Source organism: Brassica napus, chromosome C7 (genome assembly GCF_020379485.1).
Source record: "Brassica napus cultivar Da-Ae chromosome C7, Da-Ae, whole genome shotgun sequence".
NCBI lineage: Eukaryota > Viridiplantae > Streptophyta > Magnoliopsida > Brassicales > Brassicaceae > Brassica > Brassica napus.
The window spans coordinates 19,372,163-19,392,720 of NC_063450.1; the positions used below are offsets into that span (position 1 = coordinate 19,372,163).

At 34.9% G+C, this 20,558-nt stretch overlaps 5 protein-coding genes across 6 annotated transcripts; 4 read left to right on the forward strand and 1 right to left on the reverse strand.

Moving 5' to 3' along the window:
* The first annotated feature begins 1,555 nt into the window (after positions 1 to 1,555).
* Positions 1,556 to 11,348, forward strand: LOC111202712. The gene is made up of 2 exons (XM_048763665.1): positions 1,556 to 6,749; positions 11,114 to 11,348. The coding sequence occupies exon 1, from the start codon at positions 5,902 to 5,904 to the stop codon at positions 6,664 to 6,666; it is 765 nt and encodes a 254-aa protein (XP_048619622.1). The 5' UTR covers positions 1,556 to 5,901; the 3' UTR covers positions 6,667 to 6,749; positions 11,114 to 11,348.
* LOC125590472 lies at positions 6,672 to 8,968 on the forward strand. The gene is made up of 5 exons (XM_048764045.1): positions 6,672 to 6,749; positions 6,827 to 7,531; positions 7,732 to 8,072; positions 8,138 to 8,219; positions 8,288 to 8,968. The coding sequence occupies exons 1-5, from the start codon at positions 6,672 to 6,674 to the stop codon at positions 8,966 to 8,968; spliced, it is 1,887 nt and encodes a 628-aa protein (XP_048620002.1).
* On the forward strand, positions 9,559 to 9,981 carry LOC125590473 (uncharacterized protein At4g04775-like). Its single transcript, XM_048764046.1, has 2 exons — positions 9,559 to 9,687; positions 9,757 to 9,981. Exons 1-2 carry the CDS (start codon positions 9,559 to 9,561, stop codon positions 9,979 to 9,981), a joined length of 354 nt encoding a protein of 117 aa, XP_048620003.1.
* LOC106363713 lies at positions 10,329 to 12,131 on the reverse strand. The gene has a single exon (XM_048764047.1). It carries the CDS (start codon positions 12,129 to 12,131, stop codon positions 10,329 to 10,331), a length of 1,803 nt encoding a protein of 600 aa, XP_048620004.1.
* Positions 12,132 to 17,831: 5,700 nt separating this feature from the next.
* LOC106426504 lies at positions 17,832 to 19,923 on the forward strand. 2 transcript variants are annotated; one of them, XM_013867214.3, is made up of 2 exons: positions 17,832 to 19,110; positions 19,373 to 19,923. In XM_013867214.3, exons 1-2 carry the CDS (start codon positions 18,352 to 18,354, stop codon positions 19,772 to 19,774), a joined length of 1,161 nt encoding a protein of 386 aa, XP_013722668.1. In that variant the 5' UTR covers positions 17,832 to 18,351; the 3' UTR covers positions 19,775 to 19,923. The 2 variants fall into 2 exon arrangements, with proteins under 2 accessions (XP_013722668.1, XP_013722669.1); XM_013867215.3 differs by having other exon boundaries at positions 17,833 to 19,114; positions 19,413 to 19,923.
* The last annotated feature ends 635 nt before the right edge of the window (positions 19,924 to 20,558 follow it).

The following is a 20,558-nucleotide window of genomic DNA, read 5'->3' on the forward strand; positions in this document are numbered from 1 at the left end:
TTAGGGTTTCTCAAAATTAAAGCAGAAACAATCAATTTAAGTTCTAAGGAATCGGTTTCTATATTACTAGTTATGAGATTGTCGATTTTAGATTGTATGTTTTTAGGGTTTTGATCAAGAACTAGGTTTCCATAATAATGGATTAGGGTTTTGATTAATCTAGGTTCTCAGATCAAGTTATACCTTTGCTTTGTAGGGGTTTAGAACCGGACCACCTTTAGAGAGAGAGAGAGAATCAATCGGATGCTTGTTGTCTCCAATCGGGTCGCGGATTGGTGCAGGCGCGAGCTGAGGCCGATCGCGGGTGTCGGCTTGTCTCGGATGCGAGCTGCGAGGAGATCGGGTCGTCTCGGGTACGATCGCGTCTCTGGTGTGATCGTGGTCGGGACGAGTTTGTCTAGGCTGGGACGTGATCTGAGAACGTCGAGGATTCAAGATGGATCGTCTGAGTTCTTGGATGAACTAAGAACGTGTCTAGGGTTTTAGTTGTGGTCGCCGGTTTTGGCTTTTAGGGTTTAGAGGTTTCGATTTTGTCTCAGGGATCTAGAGACTATCGTGCTGATAACGTGTGTAAAAGAATGGGGAATTGTCTGTGTATTATTAATGAACAATAGAGATTCTTTATATAAGAATTACAAAGTATAAGAAAAAGGAAATTATGCAAAACTTAATACAACATGAAATAGGAAAAGATCTAAAACAGAGAAAAGGAAAACATCTTATATCTAAGTCGGCCAAGGAGCCGACTCTCTCTCCTCGGACGACTGCCTCTCTCTCTCCTCCTTTGGCCACAGTTTGGGCCTTGTTTTGGTCATTGGTTATGGGTCATCCACTTAATGATTTATAACAATTCTGAAATACTATATATATTTGAAGGAAAAAAGTAATCCCAATAGCTTGTTCACATCATGACAACAAAAGTCTTAAAGAATATTCCCTTTGTTTCAAAACATACTATGTTTAAGTATATTTATGATATTTTAAAATAGATGATTTTTTCATATTTTAATGTAATATTTTTCTTTATCAAAACTGTGCCATCAATGATATTTTTAATTTATTTTAATTGGTTAAATTATTTAATTTATATTTTAATTTAAATAAAGATAAGTTTTTTAATAGTTGTGCAGTAGCATAAAGCTTTAAGGGGGGCCTATTGGAAATAGAATTTGTGCGGAGTTTGAAAATTTTAAGAGTTAATAGATTTTTAAAAGTTAAGTAGATTTGTTGAATTCTTACCCAATGTATTGTATAAATTGACATTGATTATTATAGATTTTCATATATACTTTTCTTTCCAAAATTATCTTTCTATTTTTTTAAAAAAAAATCTTTCATAAAATAGAACTATTTGACAATTAAATAAAAAATTTTGTTTTTTAATATTTTGACATTTTGATTTGTCTTGTTTGATTTTTGTTTTAAAGTTTTTATAATAAACCTATGAATTTTCTCATGATTTTATTTTAATATCAAATAGTTATATTTCATGAAAGATTTTTTTTTTTAAACTGTTATTTTTAATAATTTATTTTGTCTTTAGTTTTTTTTTTACAATTATCTTTGACTTGACAATAAAAATGTAAAAAAAATCTTGTTGTGTTTGTGTATTTGTGTTTTTGGTACATAGATTTTGAGAATCCTATAATTATATGTGATATTTGTAAAGTTGAGTGTTATAAGTAAAACTAGAGAGAATTTATGTCCCAATAACAAAAGAGTTTAATAGAATTGCAAAGTCAATAAAAACTAAATTTTTTGAATAACATAGGATTTCCATAGAATTTAAAAGTTCACAAACCAATAACAAAGGATTCTAATAAGATTTTAAGAATTCATTAATCAATAACAATGAAATCTCTAAATTTTAAAATTTCTTCGAAATTTAACTCCCAATAACCCCCTAAGTATCTTAAAACAGAGCAAGTATAATATTCCACTAGGGTTTTATAGTTTTGAAGTGACTAATTATAGTGGCATGCATGTCAACCATCAAACAAGCATATAAATAAGAAGAGCGAGAAACAAACATAGACATTTTAATGATTGTTAAGGTTGTAACGTCGGTCTTGTTATTGATTCATGTATTCTTTTGATACTAGAATTGATTCATTTATATTGATTTGAAGTAAATAAACTTTCGAGGTTCAAGAGATTTGAGCTTTACAGAAACCATACGATCCGTGCATGCAGAAGTACATATGATTCAGTGCACTGCCTCCACGCAAAACCGGGCCTGAAAATTTTTGGCCCACAAGCAAAAAATATTTTTGACCTTTTATATTTAAAAATCGGAAAAAGTGTTTACAGTTACAAATTGAAGCATCGAACTCAGCAACTAATCTAGGTATCACGAAGCCCTTACCAGTAAAACCATGTAAAGTTTTTGTTTAATTTGACCCCCTAAATATATAAATCTTGTTTGTCCCAAAAACACATGTTTTATCTGCCTCTATTCTTGCATGGCTCTGCCTCCATGGAAAGTTTCGATATCGGGGATGATTGGTAAGTGATGTACCTTTATATTTTTTGCTGTATAATTTAATCTGTAGATTTATTTGCTGTATTTTTCTTTGCTGTAGATTTATAAAGCACTAATTTTTTTGCTCTGGAAATAAAGCTCTCTACAGCAATATTTTGATTTTGCAGAGAATTTTTTGCTGTGAGTTTTTTAAAGAAAACAAAGCTCGATTGGTTGACATATATAGCTATAGACTAAATTTTGGCTGTCCAGAGCATCTACAATCCCAACCAATCATCTCCATTGCTTCTTTAATTTTGTACTTTTGTCTTTTGATAAATTAAAATAGAAAATATCTTTTTTCTAACACAAAATAGATTGTAAAATAGAAAATTTCCAAAACTAAAGAATATCATTTAGATGGTAAAATAAATTGTTGTGAGATCGGTGTATTCTATTAAACTGGGTTGACGCATAAATAATAACCAAAATATTTTAATGAAATTTGTAGGTTTAGTTTTTATTTTAGTGGTATATTGCGTGTCATTTTTATATATATTTATACTTTCATAAACTAGTTTCACTTCATTTTTTTGGAATTAATTAACAATGACTTACTTTATTTGATATACTTCTTGTTCACACAATGCATGTATGATACAATAAAAGCACGATAAATTAACATTAGCAATGTAGGTCTCAGTAAAATATCCGTAAATTTTGATTTGATTTGTTATTTGTCTCGATTTGAACCAAAAAATCTGGATATGCGTAGTTCTACGGAGCAAAGTAATACTAATATGCAATATTCTTAAAAACAAAGCTAATCACAAATACTAATACTTTTAGGAAGAAATATCTGATATGATCCGTTACATACATATATTTAAATAATTTTATATATAACTTATATAAAGATTATATTTTACAAGTTTTACAATATTTTTATTAAACAAATTTATTATATTAGTTATTATAATTTTAAATGGTAAATATTTTTTTTAAATAAATTTTAGTATTTTATATTATTCTAGATTTTTATTTATTTTTTATTTTATTTTATTTGTACGGATCAGATCTGATATCCGGTTAAAAATCTATAATTTTTTGGATATCCGGGACACCAAATATATGGATAGCTACGGATAGAATCAAATCAGATAATTGATTATTCAAACAAAAACGGATCAGATCACGAATACCTCCCCCAAATCCGGATATTCGATATGTGCATGTAAACATGATTTTACATGAGCCCTAAGATCTTTAACATCTAGACTAATCACATAATAGAACTATAAGAAGGATTTGCGGAATACCTCGATTCATCGTTGCAGAAATCTTCTTGACTGATTTTGATCATGGAAGATGATTTCTTGATCTTTAAGTTGGAGTTAGATCTTTTCTCCCCTTGCCTACAACCTTTCATTATGTGTTTCTCTTTATATTTTCTTCATGATGCTTTAGGATGGAGCATAGACATCTATTTATAGGTGGGGAGAGGGATCTAGTTTCCTCATCAAGTTTTGTTAACTTTCTCACCAAGTCTTTCTTACTTCTTTGGCAAGTTTTATCCTTTAATCTCAACCATCCATCAAAGTTGAGTAATGACAAGTGTTTAGACTTCTAGAATCATTCATTCATACATTGAACTTGTTCTCCTTTGATGCATTAAACTTAATTCAAATACTTTCTTACATTGATGCATGTTTTCATGAGTCACCTAAGTGAAAAAATTTCTAGAAAAAATCACTTCTCCATTTTAGTTAATTTTCATTAGAAACTAACTCCTTTAGTTACCATTTTATTGGTTACCAAATATGTATAAGATTAGAAATCTCAATAAGAAATAGATTAACATAAGACCACATTATGGGAAAGAAATATTCATTCATATACATAATATTTCTTACAGTGACCGCCCCTTATATCAGAACTATAGTATTTTATTGATTTATTTAGTCACTAATTTAAATATAGTTAGATTTTTATTTTAAAAATTAATTTGTTGATGTTGTAACGTCAGTATTGTTATTGATTCATGTATTCTTTTGATACTAGATTTGATTTATTTATATAGATTTGAAGTAAATAAACTTTCGTGGTTCAAGAGATATGATCATTACAGAAACCATACGATACATGCATGCAGAAGTACATATGATTCAATCCGGCCACTACCTCCATGCAAAGTTTCGATAGTCTTTGCTTCCTCTTTTTTGTATAAATTTTTTTTTATTCAATATTTTCTATCAGTGACAATAACAAAAACGTTGATACGATGCATCACATCAAAAAAACAAAAATAAAAAGTTTTTTAAGAAACAATCTAATCCATTAAAATATGATATGACAAATACGATACAAAAAAAAAAGGAAATTTGCCAATATGGAACTAAATCTCTAAAGTATTGTCCCCTTCGAACTAAATTCTCTAACCTTGTCCGTATAGAATTAATTCTTGTCCCCTTAGAACTAATACTTTATGAATCTACTGTTTTGTCCTTTTCTTTATAATATAATTAATAAAATTTTAAAAACTATATGAATTAAAAAGGAAATACTTAATTAAATAAAAATAGGGCAATTTTTTCCCAACTCTCGGTCCCGTTCTCTCCGACTCTCTTTCCCAATCGAGAGACGATTTCTTTCTCGCCGGCGACACCTTCCGCCTCTGAGATTCTTGGTTCGTCGGAGAGCTTCAACGAGGAGTCACATCGCTTCTCCCTCCTCCTTCTTGCGTATTTCCTCTGTTAGTGCCACCGGTTAGATTATCGTTCTTATCTCCGCCGCCGCCGCCGATCGAAGCAGCTCAAGCTCGGGAGTAGCTTTTCCTCCCCGATTAAGGACGATTAGTTTCACAGTTGTTTTCTTTTGCTCTTCCTTCATCTCGGTTCTGACAATTTGAAGGTTAGGCTTTGAAATCCCCTTTACGATTTTGCTTTTTTTTTTGTTTGTTCTTTATGTTTATTTGCATGTACTACAAATTGTACTAGATAGAGAGTTAGTTTAAAACACAAATCGAAACAAGTTTATGGTTTTCCGAGGCGGAATGTGGTTGAGTGGGGTGTGAGATTGGCTTGTTGTTGAGGTGATTTTGAGTTCTAGTTTGTTTGGTATCGGCTTTATTAAGGTTTAGAATTCATAATAGACTTGAAAAAGCTAATGACTTTGACATGCTTTAGACATCAATTTTACATACTTGTTTTGGGATCGAGTTTGTTATTTGAATTGAATTTGTCGATAGTGTGTAGTCTTTTGTTATACATTTGGTGCGTAACTTTGACTCTGTTTTATTTTAGAGGTAAAAACATTTGCTAGTTGATTATATTTTGTTTCGATTTGTGTTTCTAAGTAGTTTTGAATTGTAAAAAACTAGTTAAATGTGAGATGGTTATATTTGGTTCGCTGTTAACTTATGGAATTCATGTTTTTTAGGAATGGCTCACCAGTTTCCTAAACGCATTCTTCAAGAAGGTGCTGAGACGCAGATGGATAAGATTAACAACACATGTAGAAGGACGCTTCTGAAGGCGGTAAAGGTGGCTCTGAAAGATGAGTATGAGGAAGTTTTGAAAGACCCTGTCTTCGGGCCTCTTCTGGCGATCATAGAGAACAACCTCATCTACTCAGGGAAGATTATTCACAGCTTCATGTGCAAGCAGCTCAGGGTTTCCAAGCTTCACGAGCTGTGGTTTATTTTTGCGAAGAGGCCTCTTAGGTTTTCTATGCAAGAATTTTATGCTGTGACTGGATTGAAGTACAAAGAGGAACCCGACGTAGACTTCATTAACTGGAAGAATGATAAGGGGTTCTGGGCTAATGCGCTGAAGACCAATGCGAAGATCAACTTATATACTATAAGGGATGAGCTCCTTAAGGTGTGTAACGAGTGGTCGTATGTGGACAGAGTGAGGTTAGTGTATCTGTCCATTATACAATCATTCCTCATGGCTAAGGATTGGAAAGTGTATATCCCTCAAGAATACATCCGCTTGGTGATGGATTTTGAGAAATTGAGGATGTATCCTTGGGGTCTTCGCGCTTATGATGAGCTGATTGCATCAATACTCAGAGCAAGAGAAGATGTGCATACGAAGAACAGCTACGTGTTGGATGGATTCTCATATGCGTTTCAGATATGGATTATGGAGGCAATTCCAGACATTGGTTCTATGGTGGATAAAAAAAAAAAAAAAACGTGAAGAAAATGAGATGTAGGAATTGGAAAGGTAGTGGTAAAGTATCCTACCAAGATATCACCAGCCTAGAGTCCCACTTTGATAAGGTAACTGATATTTCTTCTTTAAATATTGAGTTCAATAAATGTTCAATGTAAGCTTAGTGTTTTGTTTGTTCTTGCAGGGAGAGCTGTTCACATTTATATCATCTACTGGTGATTTCGATGTGATTGCTGATACTGAGTTCCTTAGGGAAGATGAAAAGAAGGACGAAAGAGTTGGTCGTATTGTTGAATTGATCAATGCGAAACAAGACTGGACGCATTTCGATTGGGAAGTTGAGTCTTTGCCTGCACATATGGACCTTTCTGATTCAGAACAAGATGAACCGGCTGATGTTGCAGAAGAACCGTCAGCTGTTGCAGAGGAACCGACTGTAGTTGCAGGGGAACCGGCTGTTACTGCGAAAAGAGGCAAGCGCAAGCTAATTGATCCTGGTGCCGAGTCTCGAAAGAAACAACTGCTTTGTCAACGTGCGGCTGAACACAACAGTGGTGTCTCTAGTGAAATGAAGACCTTCATTGAAGGTTTGTTCACCGCTTCTTTCAACTCTTTTAAGGAAGTGGTGCAGAAGGACATACATGAGCGTTTTGACAACGTTGCCAATGAGGTGGCTCAACTCAAGGAACAAGTCTCTCAGCTTAAGGGTCTATCGGAAACAGTGGGAAAAGGCAACACATCTGAGATTCTCTCTCCTTCAGCAACAATTGGAAAAGACCAAGGACCATCATCTCATAGTACGGGTCCTCCCGCAGCAAAGGGAAAAGGCAAGGCATCTGCAAATGTGGATCCTCCTCCGGTTCGTCGTAGCCCTCGGCCAGTAAGAGAGGTAACCAAAAAATGAAGCTCTGTGTATTTTGCTATGTCGACTCTTTTGATGTAATGTCCTTGTATTGTAATATGTAATATATCGGCTTGTATGAACTAATGATGATGACTTGTGGGATTGACTATTTTGTAATGTACTTTTCTATATTTTGCTATGGACTGTCTTTTTAGTATTAATGTTATGCTTGTTTTTATTAACAGGATGTTCAAACTGATGAAAATGAAATGATGGATTTTTTGAAGAATTTGACCAAATCAGCGAGATGTGTAGATAAGGGGACCCAAGACTCTTTACAAGAAGCCATGGGAAACCTTTCTCAAGCATCTCATGTTAAAGGTTTTGATCCTTCACAACATCTGGATGGTGATGAACCAGCTGACTTTGCCACTCCACTGTCTTCGTTTAAGCCTGCGGATTGGAGACCACCTACTCTGAAAGACGTGGACTCACTTGAGGACCGGATACATGATCCCGATTACTCACTAGTGTTTGTCCCTGAGGCATTATGGGGCAAACTTGTTGACTGGACCAAAACTTTCAAGTAAGTTGATATTTTTAAATTTTTTTAACAATTCTACCATTTTGATACTGAATTTTGTAATGCAGAGAACTAAAAATTGGACCATCTATGCTCACAAATGAGTTAGTATCTCGTGTCGTCGGACCTTCAGAGTGGCTCCTGAATAAGGTCAGTTATTACCTTGTTCCTTTTTATTTTGTGTACACAAACTTACAGTCTTTTATCAAATTATGCAGGAAATTGATGGTATGATGTGGTTATTCACTGAGAGGACTTCCTTGCGGCGATGGTTTCCAAATAAAGTAGCCTTCATGACATGCTTGTTCAGTAATCAAATTACGAACTCTTACAACGAGTATAAGAAGGACAAGAAGAAATTCAAAGTGGGCGGACTGCTACAACAGTACGGCATTGGCGAACTTCCAGCACACGGACGAACAAGACTAATGTGGGATCTTGATGTTAACCGCATGTATGTCCCCCTAAATGTTGGTAAGCACTGGATCTCTATGTGCGTCAACTTTGTTACTCGGTCGATAGAGGTCTTTGACTGTGAGGGACTGAGACACCCCGGTGCAGTGGAGCCATTTGCAGTTCTCATCCCTAGAATTGTCAAAGCCATTCAGTCTTCTAAGAGTCGACAGTATCAAGTCAAGCAGTATACCGTCTCCTACGTCTCAATGCCCTTCTTATTGAACAAAAGTAGCAGTGACTGTGGAGTATATGCCTTGAAGCACATTGAATGCCATCTTCTAGGCTTGGACTTTTCCCTGGTGAATGACAACAACATTCGTGAAGCGCGGCAGAAGATTGCTTATGACCTATGGGAAGCTGCTATTGATCCTGTCCTTATTGAAAGGATGGCAAAATTCACTCCCCCGAAGACAATTTCAAGTGCTCTAGTGGAACTTGAATAAAATTCTTTCTGTTATGACTTGTGTAGGAAGTATATTGTTGTTTGGTGATTTTATTTGACTCTTTTAGTTACCATTTTACTCCTTTAGTTACTACCTTATTTCACTGTTTTATTTGACTCTTGAAGTTGCTTTCTCTTTACTTTTTAGGTGACAATATGAAACCCTATCTATACCCTAAATGATTGATATGCGATGTCCTAATTCTTATCAAAACATAACCGAAATCTAAACCTATCTATACCCTAAATGGCATTAAAGTAGGACAAACTATATTAAACCTTATACCTTAAATGACACTAAAGAAGACAAACGATTTCAAACCCTATACCCTAAATGACACTAAAATACCACAATCTATTTGGTGCCAAAATTTATCAACACAATCATTAGTAATCTGAAAAATTCATAATAATCAAAACAAATCTTTATAATGAAAACACATACAAGTTGACCATATGTGCCGATCCGATTAGAAACATTGTAAACCCTAATTATATTGCTTATATAAGATCATAAAGCGGCCACAAACACTACATCTTGCGGTGTTTTTTTCTCCTACTTGTTCTTAAAAAATCTCTCCTCAAAAGAGAATGACGAACACGAAATACCATGGAGCGATCCCTTCCAGATGCTGGTGTGGAAAGAAGATTGTCACTTATGTTTCAAAAACGGAAGAGAACCCATACAGACGATTCTTCAGATGTGAGATTGGTTTACAGGTAAATCTGATAATTCATTACTTCATATTCTTCTATATGTCAATTGATTTGTTTTGTGTTTTGAAACAGAGAAAAAAAGAAAATCATCTTTTTAAGTGGGTGGACGAGGCTCTGCTTGATGAGATTGAAAGGATGTCTGAGCATCAGGCGAGAGTTGCTGAGGAAATTGAAGATCTGAGAATTTCCATGAAGAAGACAGTGCAGGAAGAAGTTATGAACCATAAGCATTCGCTTGATGTAGGTTGCGTAGGAACCCTTTTCAGTTTGTTATGTCTCTGGTCCAAATGTGATTGATATTGTAATGGTTCTCTGATTCAAGTTACATTTTCAAATATTGAACCAATCTGATTTCCAGTTTTATTGTCGTGTTATGAACAACGTTATCAAACAAACCTAATTTTCATAGTCTCTGAAACATAGTATCCTAAAAAATGTGAAACATAACTTGCATAAATCAAGATGAACAAAGCTGAAACATAACTTTGATAATCTCTGAAACATAACTTGCATAAATCAAGATGAATAAAGCTTGCGTAAACAGAACTTGCATAAAGTCTGAAACATAGTAACCCAAAAAAAACCGGAAACATAACTTGCATAAATCAACATAAACAAAGCTTGCATGAAACAAACTGAGTATCCTATATTGCTCGATCACATGTTCTCCTATCGTGCCCTCGAATCCCACATCGGCTACATTTGCGACCTTTAGAGCCTTGATTTCCTTGTGACGAACGGATCTTATCTTCGGCTGTCTCGTATCTGCGTTTCTTTCTTCTACCTGCAGCTCGTCTAGACTCTGGAGGAAGGACTTTCGTCTGCTCCACATGAGATGGAACAGTCCAAGCATCTTCAGGGACACCAATAGGATTTATGCTTTCTTCATAAGCCGTGCGCCATGACGCAGTAGTGTATATGTCGTCTGTGAGTGTGTGTGCTTGTATTCCAACACTGAAGCCTGCTTTTATGGCGTGCCTGCATGGGATTTTCATCAGATCAAACTTCCCACAAGAACACGTGCGTCTGACCAAGTCAACCATGCAGTCAAAAGTGTCACCTTGAACCAAAAACCTGTCATCGCTAATCGGGAAGACCTTAAACTTTTTACCCTTCTCAATCCTTCTGTCTATCTTCTTCTCCACAGCAATGGTCAGTGGCTTCGAGTGCTTAGAACTTAAAGTTCTACGTTGGAAAAACCATCGAGTCATCATTTCCCTAATGCTGTCCATTAGAGGTATTACTGGAAACTCTCTAGGCGTACGCAAAGCAGAATTTATCGACTCCGCAGGGTTAGTAGTGTTGATATCATACCTGTAACCCGGGAATTGACAACGAGCCCACTTCCTCACATCGGCTTCTATTAGATAATTTCCAATTTCAGGACTAATAGAGTAAATAGCAGTGAACAGCTTACGAAAATCAGCAGCTCGATAAGCTTTAGAAGCCTTTGCAACCAAACCAGCCACACCTTTCCCACTAAAATATGTTACGACATTATTCAGCAAGTGGTGAATGCAAATTCCGTGATGAGCTTGCGGGTACACGTTAGCAATAGCTTTAGCAATCGAGGAATTCCTATCAGACACAAAAGCTAAACTATGCTCGTCAGCAATGACCGCATTAAGTTGTCTCATAAACCAGTTCCACGCAAGGTCATTCTCTGAGTCGACAACTCCAAATGCAATAGGATATAAACTAGAGTTTCCATCTAATGCAGTAGCAACCAGTAATACCCCTTTGTATTTGCTCTTCAAGAACGTCCCATCCACAACAATAACTTTCCGAATTGCAACATAGAAACCGCGAAGACTCTGACCAAAGGAGATGAAGAGGAATCTGAATCGCCCTTCAGAATCCCTTTCATAAGACGTGTGTGACCCTGGATTAGCTTCCCTCATCATGTGCAAGTATTTGGGAATTTTTTCATAGCCTTCCTCTGGAAGGCCTTTCACTTTGTTGATTGCATACTCACGTGCATCCCATGCCAAAGAATAGGATATCTCAAGTCCATGTTCTGAACGCATATACTGGACTATATCATTAGATCTCGGCCCTTCTTTAGCAGTTTCATACATATGCATAACCAGAGTACCAATTGTTTTTGCTGAAGCTGTCCGAACAGAACCCTTCCTTTTGGATGCAGCACATGAATGATGAGGTACATACTTTTTGATGATAAAATAAGATGAACCAGGTAACCCCTCTGCACGAACACGCCAGCTGCAATCATCATCTGCGCAACGAATGTACCACATTTTTTTATCCGACTTGACAAGCTTATAGTCGAAATTATGTTTCATTGCACATATTTCGAATGCTGCCTTCAAAAGCGTTTTCGAAATAAAATGTTGACCCTCCTTCACAAAATCCACCAAAGAAAATCGCACATCATTTCCATTGGTCTTCTCTTTGTCACACCATTCAACCTCTTCTTGTGAATCCATAGTTTAGATAGGAAAAAATTAGAGAAGAAGAAAAAAAAAAAAAAATCGTTAGACAACGATGAAGAAGACCACAATTTAGGAAAAATAACAATTAAAAAAGGAAAACAAAATATTTAAAAGATTTAGAGAATATTTCATAACCGTTTTTACCAAGATTTCCGGATTTTGTTTACTAACCGTTATAGAACTTGCATTCTACCAATTTAGAAAATAGAATAATAAATAGGATGTTATATACTACTACAGTAGATATAAAGACATGTTGTAGATTGTATTTTCTTGCGTGGTTTATAATAAGGAAGGATTTAGATTTTATTTTCTAGCGCGGTTGATGAGATGACATTGTTTAGTGTTTTAAATCTACCAGAAATATAGAGCATAGAGGAAATCGTGAACTTCATATTCTGCCTTACTAGTTGTATACGTTTCCGTTATAATATGCAGCCTACATGCCTTAGAACATTGTGTTTCTTTCAGATTACGTATTATAAACCGCCGTAGATGGCATATATGGTTAACTAGCACATTTAGCCAATTTTTCAAATTATTATGTAAACATCTTTTGATGTCAAAAATATTTTTCTCACATGCACATGCTTATCTACATTAAGTTAACTATTTTTCCATATTTTTTTCCTTTGTAAAAAAAATCTTATGAATTTTTATATACAAAAAGGGTAGTCACTGTCCAAATGTGTGAAAAGTTAATTTAGTTATAAGGGGACAATACTTTAGAGATTTAGTTTGGCAAATTTCCCAAAAAAAAAATCAATGATGAAACTAAGATCAAAATTTTGGTTGGATGTTGGCAATAAATTGATATCATAATGATCTTTTCTGTGCTTTTCAACAATCGAAATGTTTTTCCGCATCACAACAGGCTGCAATTACATTTATTGGTTGCACGATAAAAATATTTTAGACAAAGATAAATTATTTTCTATGGTTAAAACTGTTTCGGAAAAGAATCCAAAAAGTTTGTCTAAAGCCCGTCACAATATGCATAACCATTACAATGAAGATCGGAGAAAAAAGTATATCTCTGATTACAAAATTCGGTAGAAAACAAAATTATCCCTAAAAACTTTTTTAAAAAAGACCAACCAAAATAAAGGTATAATACCAAAAAACAAAGAAAATAAAACTAATAAAAAGGAAATCTCCGCACCGATGATATAAAAGCTACCGGCACTAACACACATGTCTCCTTTTTCTACTATTTGCTGCAAACCCTTAATCCCTGCTTCTTTACTTTTGATATAGTATAATAAAAATATCTAAAACTAAAAAATACCATTTATGCAGCTAATGTTCAAGACTTGCGGGAATAATTATGGCTTTCTTTAAGAGATAATAATGCTTCCTTTGGACTATCTTCTAAGCCTTGGAGTGTGTGGAGATTTCAACGAAACTCTTCATCATACTGAAACCTCAAACCCGGCTAGCATCCGTACTTCTCGGAGCATGCGCTTGTTTGGAGAATGTTTAGGCGACTTGGGTCTCTTCGACCTACCTTATTCTGGCCCTAAGTTCACCTGGACTAACAAGAGACCATCTGATCCTATTGGCAAGAAAATTGATCGTTGTTTGGATACATTAAAGGTACCTCTGAGTATGGTCTTCACATCAAGAAAGATGAAGGTCTAGTGTTGTCAGGTTTCTGTGATAGTGATTGGGCGGGTTGTAAGGAAACAAGAAGATCAACTACAGTCTCTTGCACGTTTCTTAGACCTAACGTTATCTCCTGGTCAGCAAAAAGACATCCAATGGTCTCTAGATCGTCGGCTGAGGCAGAGTACAGAGCCCTGTGTTCAACGGCTCAAGAGATAACTTGGCTTTCTTTCTTACTCTGTGACTTCCAGTTGCCTCAGTCTCAGTCAACTATGTTGTTTTGTGACAACCTGTCAGCGGTATATCTGAACGCCAATCCTGCTCTACACTCAAGATCAAAACATTTCGACACCGACTATCATTACATTCGGGAGCAAGTGGCATTAGGACTTATCGAAACACACCACATCACTGCGGACCAGCAGTTGGCCGACATGTTCACTAAGTATCTCCCTCGTCGTCAGTTCAATGAGCTTTGCAGCAAAGTTGGAGTTGGTGTTGCCCCCACCTCAAATTTGAGGGGGAATGTAAGCCCAACAAACCCGGAGGCACAAGACCATAATATATCAGAGACAAAGGCCTCTGAATCAGACAGCCAACGGTCGTCTTGCTCTCGTAAAGCAGCTGGACAAAAGATGAGTACAAAGGTGATGATGATGCAACTCCAAACATATTTGATCCGTTGATAGCTATATCAACGGGATGACTCACCTTTACAGCTGTAGTTCTTATCCCTTACGTTTGTATCTAGATTGTTCTGTCCAAGCACTATAAGTGTATGATGTAAGCCCTCCGTATTAGGTTAAGCAAAATAGTATTATTCAGAGAAAAACGTATTTTGTTTCAAGTTCTTCATATCAATATCGTATATTCGTATACATGTATACATGCCTGGTCCAACATGATTTGGTGCCTAAAGCCCAAAAACCTGAAAAAATATATTTTGTATAAATTGTAACTGGAAAGGATCAAACCTGGGCACCATGTCATAATATCTACTGTCCCGACCACTGCACTGCTATCAACTCTTTAAATTTTGCTGTCCTCCAAATATATAATGCAATTTGGCGCCTAAAGCAAGGGTTTTACCTGCTTTAACCTTGGGCCGGCCCTGATGTATATGACATAATTTCCTATGAAATCATTGTTTGAGCCTTTTCGAATGACTTAGAACTCTGTATCGTAGATTTGTAACGTGGGAGCTTGATTGCGTATGTCTTATTTTGCAGAGAATGATGAACGGTATGTTTCATCATATGGGATGCAATAATGTCCCTCGCCATGCAATGCAATTTACGTAATCTCCATAAGTTAGTATCTGCAAGGCCGGCTGAGGAGGGGGACAAAGGAGGGGGACAAGCGGTTCGACTGTCCCGGGTCCAAGCCCATGTCCCCCAGTATATTAATAGTTAAAGGTCTCAGTTTTTTAAAAAAATATATATTTTTATATAAAAAAATTATAAATATAATAAATAAAATTGAAAATGGCCCAAAAATATTTGATATGCATATATTTTTATTTTCATCACAAAATATACAAAATATTACTGATTAAATTTTAACAATATTTTAAATATTATCTAAACATAAATCTTAGAAGGTAAAAAATTTTTTTGCCCTAAGGCCCATAATAATGTTAAGCCGCCCTGAGTATCTGTATATTGGATTGTCTATTATATTTTTTTTTGGCTAAGGAAGTAGTTTTTGAGATAACTATACGTGGTTTTCTTTTCTTATTAAAAGGTTTACTATTTCCAGTAGATATAAAAAATGAAAAGTGTTCTTTAACAACAAACAAAATGACAGAGTACTTCACAACATTGGTTGTGACATATAAATAATATGCGTCTATCAAAAGTTATCTTTAGAAAAATGGAGATATGCTTTTGAGTTTCATTCGAAAACTTGAAGAGATGGTTATCCAGGAACTGCACCTCCCTTTTGAATTCTTTCCATGAGTGTGAGATGCTCCAAACTTCAAAAAAGAAACTTTCTTATAAGAATATGTTTTTGTTTGTTTTTTGACAACTTTCTAGAATTATATCGCTACGATCTATAACTTCAACCAACATATACTAGAAATCTATCTATTCTAAATCTTTTCTGTAATAAAAATACTTCTTAATTATTGTGAAACTTATGTGTTATGAAATAGGTATTTCGAACCACTTACATGTGATAATTGTCGCACCTCAAGAAGATAGGTATCAAATGAGGATTTGTTACGAAAATATTTGAAACTGTTATAGGATAAATTAACTATGTTTTCCTGTAAAACTATATCTATTTTATGTTCGAACCAGTTACATGAGCTCTTTCAAGACTCGGATAGCAGCCGTGCCAATAATTTGAGCTGCCATAAGCGAATTAAAATAAAATGCCTACACTTAGTTATAAATGTTATCGTAGTTAGGTCATATAGTAGAATTAAAAAAATAAAAGCTAAATTACTAAACAAACTAGTTTTTATTTTTCAAAAAAAAAATTGAATAAACTATTAAATTGAAAACTTTTAACTAGCTCAAATAAAATAAATAAATAAAACAAGTAGAAAATTAATATTTTATGTGATGTACATTAACAAGTATAAAATAGCCAAATCAAGCAATTTTTTGTATAACACAGCCGATCTTTATATATTTTATTGTATTTTGATAATTAAAAATGATTATATACTATTTTGGTTGCTTAAGTATGAAAATCATAAGTTTAATTATAATGTATTCTTGTCTTCTTTATTCTAACTATCATAAAACTTTAAACTTTTAAGCATTTCTTCTATATTTTTGTTAATTGAGTTTAAATAGACGAAACTAGAAAAATATGCTCTTAATTGTCTTACACTGAGGCACGTCTACAAACATGTAGAAAAAACTAAACAAAATTATTTTCCTTTTTGTAGTGAAGTTGTTGTACATACATACTCCCATTCTATTACAACTATGTAAATACGAAATTAAGCATTCACGTATCTATAAACGTACAGTCGCACGATGCTCAAGTGTTGTAGGAAAAGACATAATATAAAGGTAATTAATTTACTTATAGTTGGCGCACATGAATCAAAGATTTGTAAATCAATCTTTTTAAAAAAGAAAGTATGAGAAGCAATCATATAAAGCAATAGCTTTCCGAAGTTTGAAAAAGTATACATACATATCCCTTTCATACTTTTATAACAATGGAAACTTGATATACACATAAGATGCCTCCAAAATCTTCCAATTACTTGTAAGTTTGAGAACAGATATACATCACTCATGCATTTGCCTTGTTGTATACGACCGTTTATGAAATATTTTGTGGTCCTAAACTAATTTCAAATCTCAAATCGCATTGTTCTCATTTGTCGTTTCTAGACATCTTTATCTTATTTATATATCTAGTTCAGTCTACTTACCTTTTTTTTTAGTTAGTTCAGTCCACTTACCTTTCATAACTTGCAATCTTCTAATATTTATAACTTATGTAACAACGGTGATGTGAAACCTAACCACAAGAAAAAAACTCCGACAGAAGTTCTTCTCAACTTTTATCTACTAATTTTCATTTGACTTGCTGTACATTCAACATACCACAACTATACGGATTGTTAATATAAGTTAGATTTATAATAATCACTAGAACTCCAAAATCTATTGTTATTGGTTCATAGATTCTTATAGTGTTATTGATTCGATAACTTTATAATTATGTACACAATACTTTGTTGTTAAAAATTTAAATTTTAATGATTATATAAATCTATTAAAACTAGTGTTATTGGAAGTTATATTAATTGTCAATCATTTAATTTATAAAACAAGATTTTAAAAATATTACTTATCTTTCTTAGATTCTTAAAATCACTATACTAATTATTTTCATAAATTTTCACAATATATAACATTTTCTATAACTCTTTTCAAATTTAACAAATCACTCAAAACTTTTAAGATCAACAAACTCTAAATCTAAATATCACTAAACCCAACATTTACTGCAGGATTTTAACTACACGTTTGCAAAATATATTTTTTACCGAAGATCCATTTATGATCAATTCCGAAAAGGAAGTACTGTAGATTCGATAAAACTTTGACCCATTTACTAATCTATTAGAAATTGTGTACATACAGTAATTATTTTTTTGTCAACTACATACAGTAATTAGAAATGCTAGATTCGCTTAAGATTTTCTGTCCCCCAAGGAAATTAAGAGAGGCATGATGAATGAATGAACATATTAAGTTTTTATAAAAAGAACACAAAAATAAAATTCCAGTTTAAGTAATGAGTGAAGGGATAGCTACTTAGATCTTTTTATTTTTCTTTTCTTTTCTTTTCACTTGGCTCCTAGTTTTGCAAGCATTGTCCTTTTATCGCACTTAGTACTACATCAAAAGATTTTGACCAGTCTTCTCATTCACATGAAAATAAATAAAATCAAATCATAAGTATCCCCCAAAGCTTAAACACCCACATAACAACGCTACAACTATCTCCACCCAAGACGTCCCTTTCTTCTCCCCCTTTCTCCAACACCTACCAAAAGCCCCTCTCTATCTCTCTAAACACTAATCTATCTTTCTCTCTTTAGTTCTTGATTTTTCAAGATTTTAAGAAACACATGGCTGACCAAAGTGGGGGGTTAGGTTTGATGAGAGAGTACAGAAAAGGGAACTGGACACTGACTGAGACGATGGTCCTCATTGAAGCCAAAAAGATGGACGACGAGAGGAGGATGCGGCGGTCCATCGGCCTTCAGGCGCCGGAGCAGTCACAAGATAGCCGGAGTAGTAGTGGTAATAAACCGGCGGAGTTACGGTGGAAATGGATAGAAGATTACTGTTGGAGGAAAGGATGTATGAGGAGTCAGAATCAGTGCAATGACAAGTGGGACAATCTCATGAGAGATTACAAAAAGGTTAGAGAGTATGAGAGAGGGAGGTTAGAATCGTCTTTTGCGTCCGGGCCTTCCTCTTCAGCTGCTGCGGAAACGGGGTCGTATTGGAAGATGGAGAAGAGTGAGAGGAAAGAGAGGAACTTGCCGAGTAACATGTTGCCTCAAACATACCAAGCGTTGTTTGATGTGGTGGAGAGTAAAACGCACCCTTCTTCGACCGCCGCAACCGCCATAACCGCAGCAGTCGCTGCTGCTGCCGCAGAAACTGGAAGTGGAAATGGTTCGGGCAGTGGACTACACATCCCAAAAGTGATACAACAACAAGGTTTAGGATTTGTTCCACAACATCAAATGATTCAACCTCGTGTCCTGTTACCTCTTCCACGGCCACCACCTCCACCGTCTCAACCGTTGCAACCACGAACGCTTCTTCTACCACCACCTCCACAGCCTTCTTTTCATGCTCAGCCAATACTGCCCACAGTAGGTACCTTCTTTCTCTCTCTTCTTAAATTCAAGTTTTAATTATATAGAAAAGGTCGACATTCAAAGTTTAGTTACTTCTTAGTCCAATTAAATTTGACGTATAAATATATAAAGAAAGTTAATGTTTTTCGTCTTTTATTTTACACGTCTCAGTTAATCACTTAATTATTTCAGTAAAAAGAATGAATATACATTACAATACATTATTAATAATGATAAGTATTTTGGTTGGGATTATATTGGATAAATATTTTTGAAGAAGGATAGTAGCTCAGATTCTGACACGAGTGAGCATTCAGACACATCTCCGGCAAAGCGGAGGAGAACAATGCCGACCACAGCCGCCGGTACAAGCGGTGGCGGCGGCGGAGGAAATGCAGAAATGGAGGAAGGTGAGAGTGTAGTGGCGGCTGCGTTATCAAGAAGTGCGTCTGTGATCGCTAACGCGTTTAGGGAGAGTGAGGAGAGACAAGATCGGAGACATAAAGAAGTGATGAGCTTAAAAGAGAGGAGACTGAAGATCGAAGAGTCGAATGTTGAGATGAACAGAGAAGGCATGAGTGGACTAGTGGAAGCCATTAATAAGCTTGCGAGCTCTATGTTTGCTTTGGCTTCTTCTACCTCTAGCCACAATAATCAGCATCAAGGAGGTCCATCATAATAATTATTATTATGGTTTATTTGATTAGGAAGTGGTTAGCCAAAAAAGACTGGTGACTAAGTACATAAATTGGTTTCACTATCACTGTTTTAAGTAAATAATTTTGTGATTCCATGCAATATTTATTGAAATGTGATTGTTGATTAATATACAATGTGGACTCATATCACAAGAATGAGTCACATATGTAGTTGAAATGAGTTTAGATCGTTATTTATAACATATGGTTATGAATATTTAATGTTGCTATATGATGATAAATAACACCAAAGTAGAGTGCTTACTGCTTACTGCTTAGTAGTATAATCTCGTTTAATTAAGTCATAGCCGTATCTTTCGTTAGTCTTTTGAAATATGATTGTGTTTTAAAAACCATATGAACGTAAGCAACATTAAATTAAAGTATGTTAATTAACGTAAGTGTTTCATATATTCACTAAGGATTTGTAAATGATCCTTGATTTGGACAGGTTGAGATTAGCGTTCAAATTTTTTGGGCATTAACATATAGAAATAAATGTAATGACTACTCAATGCCCAAAAGTTACATAATCATGCAATTAAACGGAAGAGAAGGTGCTAACTTGTGATCGACGTCGATAACTAATTATGGACATAATCATGCAATTAAAAAGAGAAGGTGCAATGTACGTAAGCTTTTGGAATTAGGGGCGTGGACAGAGGCGCGTGGGGAAGCATTTAAGTGAGATAGAAAGTGGTCAAAGGGGGCAGAGAGAGCAGTCAAAGGAAGGGCCGGGGAAGAGTGTGGAGGCCATTCTAGTGA

Bases quoted from the DNA above. Each gene is read 5' to 3' on its own strand.
- LOC111202712 (XM_048763665.1), top strand. From the start codon at position 5,902: ATGGCTCACCAGTTTCCTAAACGCATTCTTCAAGAAGGTGCTGAGACG.
- LOC125590472 (XM_048764045.1), top strand. From the start codon at position 6,672: ATGAGATGTAGGAATTGGAAAGGTAGTGGTAAAGTATCCTACCAAGAT. The intron at 7,532-7,731 runs GTAACCAAAAAA...TTTTATTAACAG, and splicing joins GCCCTCGGCCAGTAAGAGAG to GATGTTCAAACTGATGAAAA. The intron at 8,073-8,137 runs GTAAGTTGATAT...TTTGTAATGCAG, and splicing joins GACTGGACCAAAACTTTCAA to AGAACTAAAAATTGGACCAT.
- LOC125590473 (XM_048764046.1), top strand. From the start codon at position 9,559: ATGACGAACACGAAATACCATGGAGCGATCCCTTCCAGATGCTGGTGT. The intron at 9,688-9,756 runs GTAAATCTGATA...GTTTTGAAACAG, and splicing joins GATGTGAGATTGGTTTACAG to AGAAAAAAAGAAAATCATCT.
- LOC106363713 (XM_048764047.1), bottom strand. From the start codon at position 12,131: ATGGATTCACAAGAAGAGGTTGAATGGTGTGACAAAGAGAAGACCAAT.
- LOC106426504 (XM_013867214.3), top strand. From the start codon at position 18,352: ATGGCTGACCAAAGTGGGGGGTTAGGTTTGATGAGAGAGTACAGAAAA. The intron at 19,111-19,372 runs GTAGGTACCTTC...ATATTTTTGAAG, and splicing joins CTCAGCCAATACTGCCCACA to AAGGATAGTAGCTCAGATTC.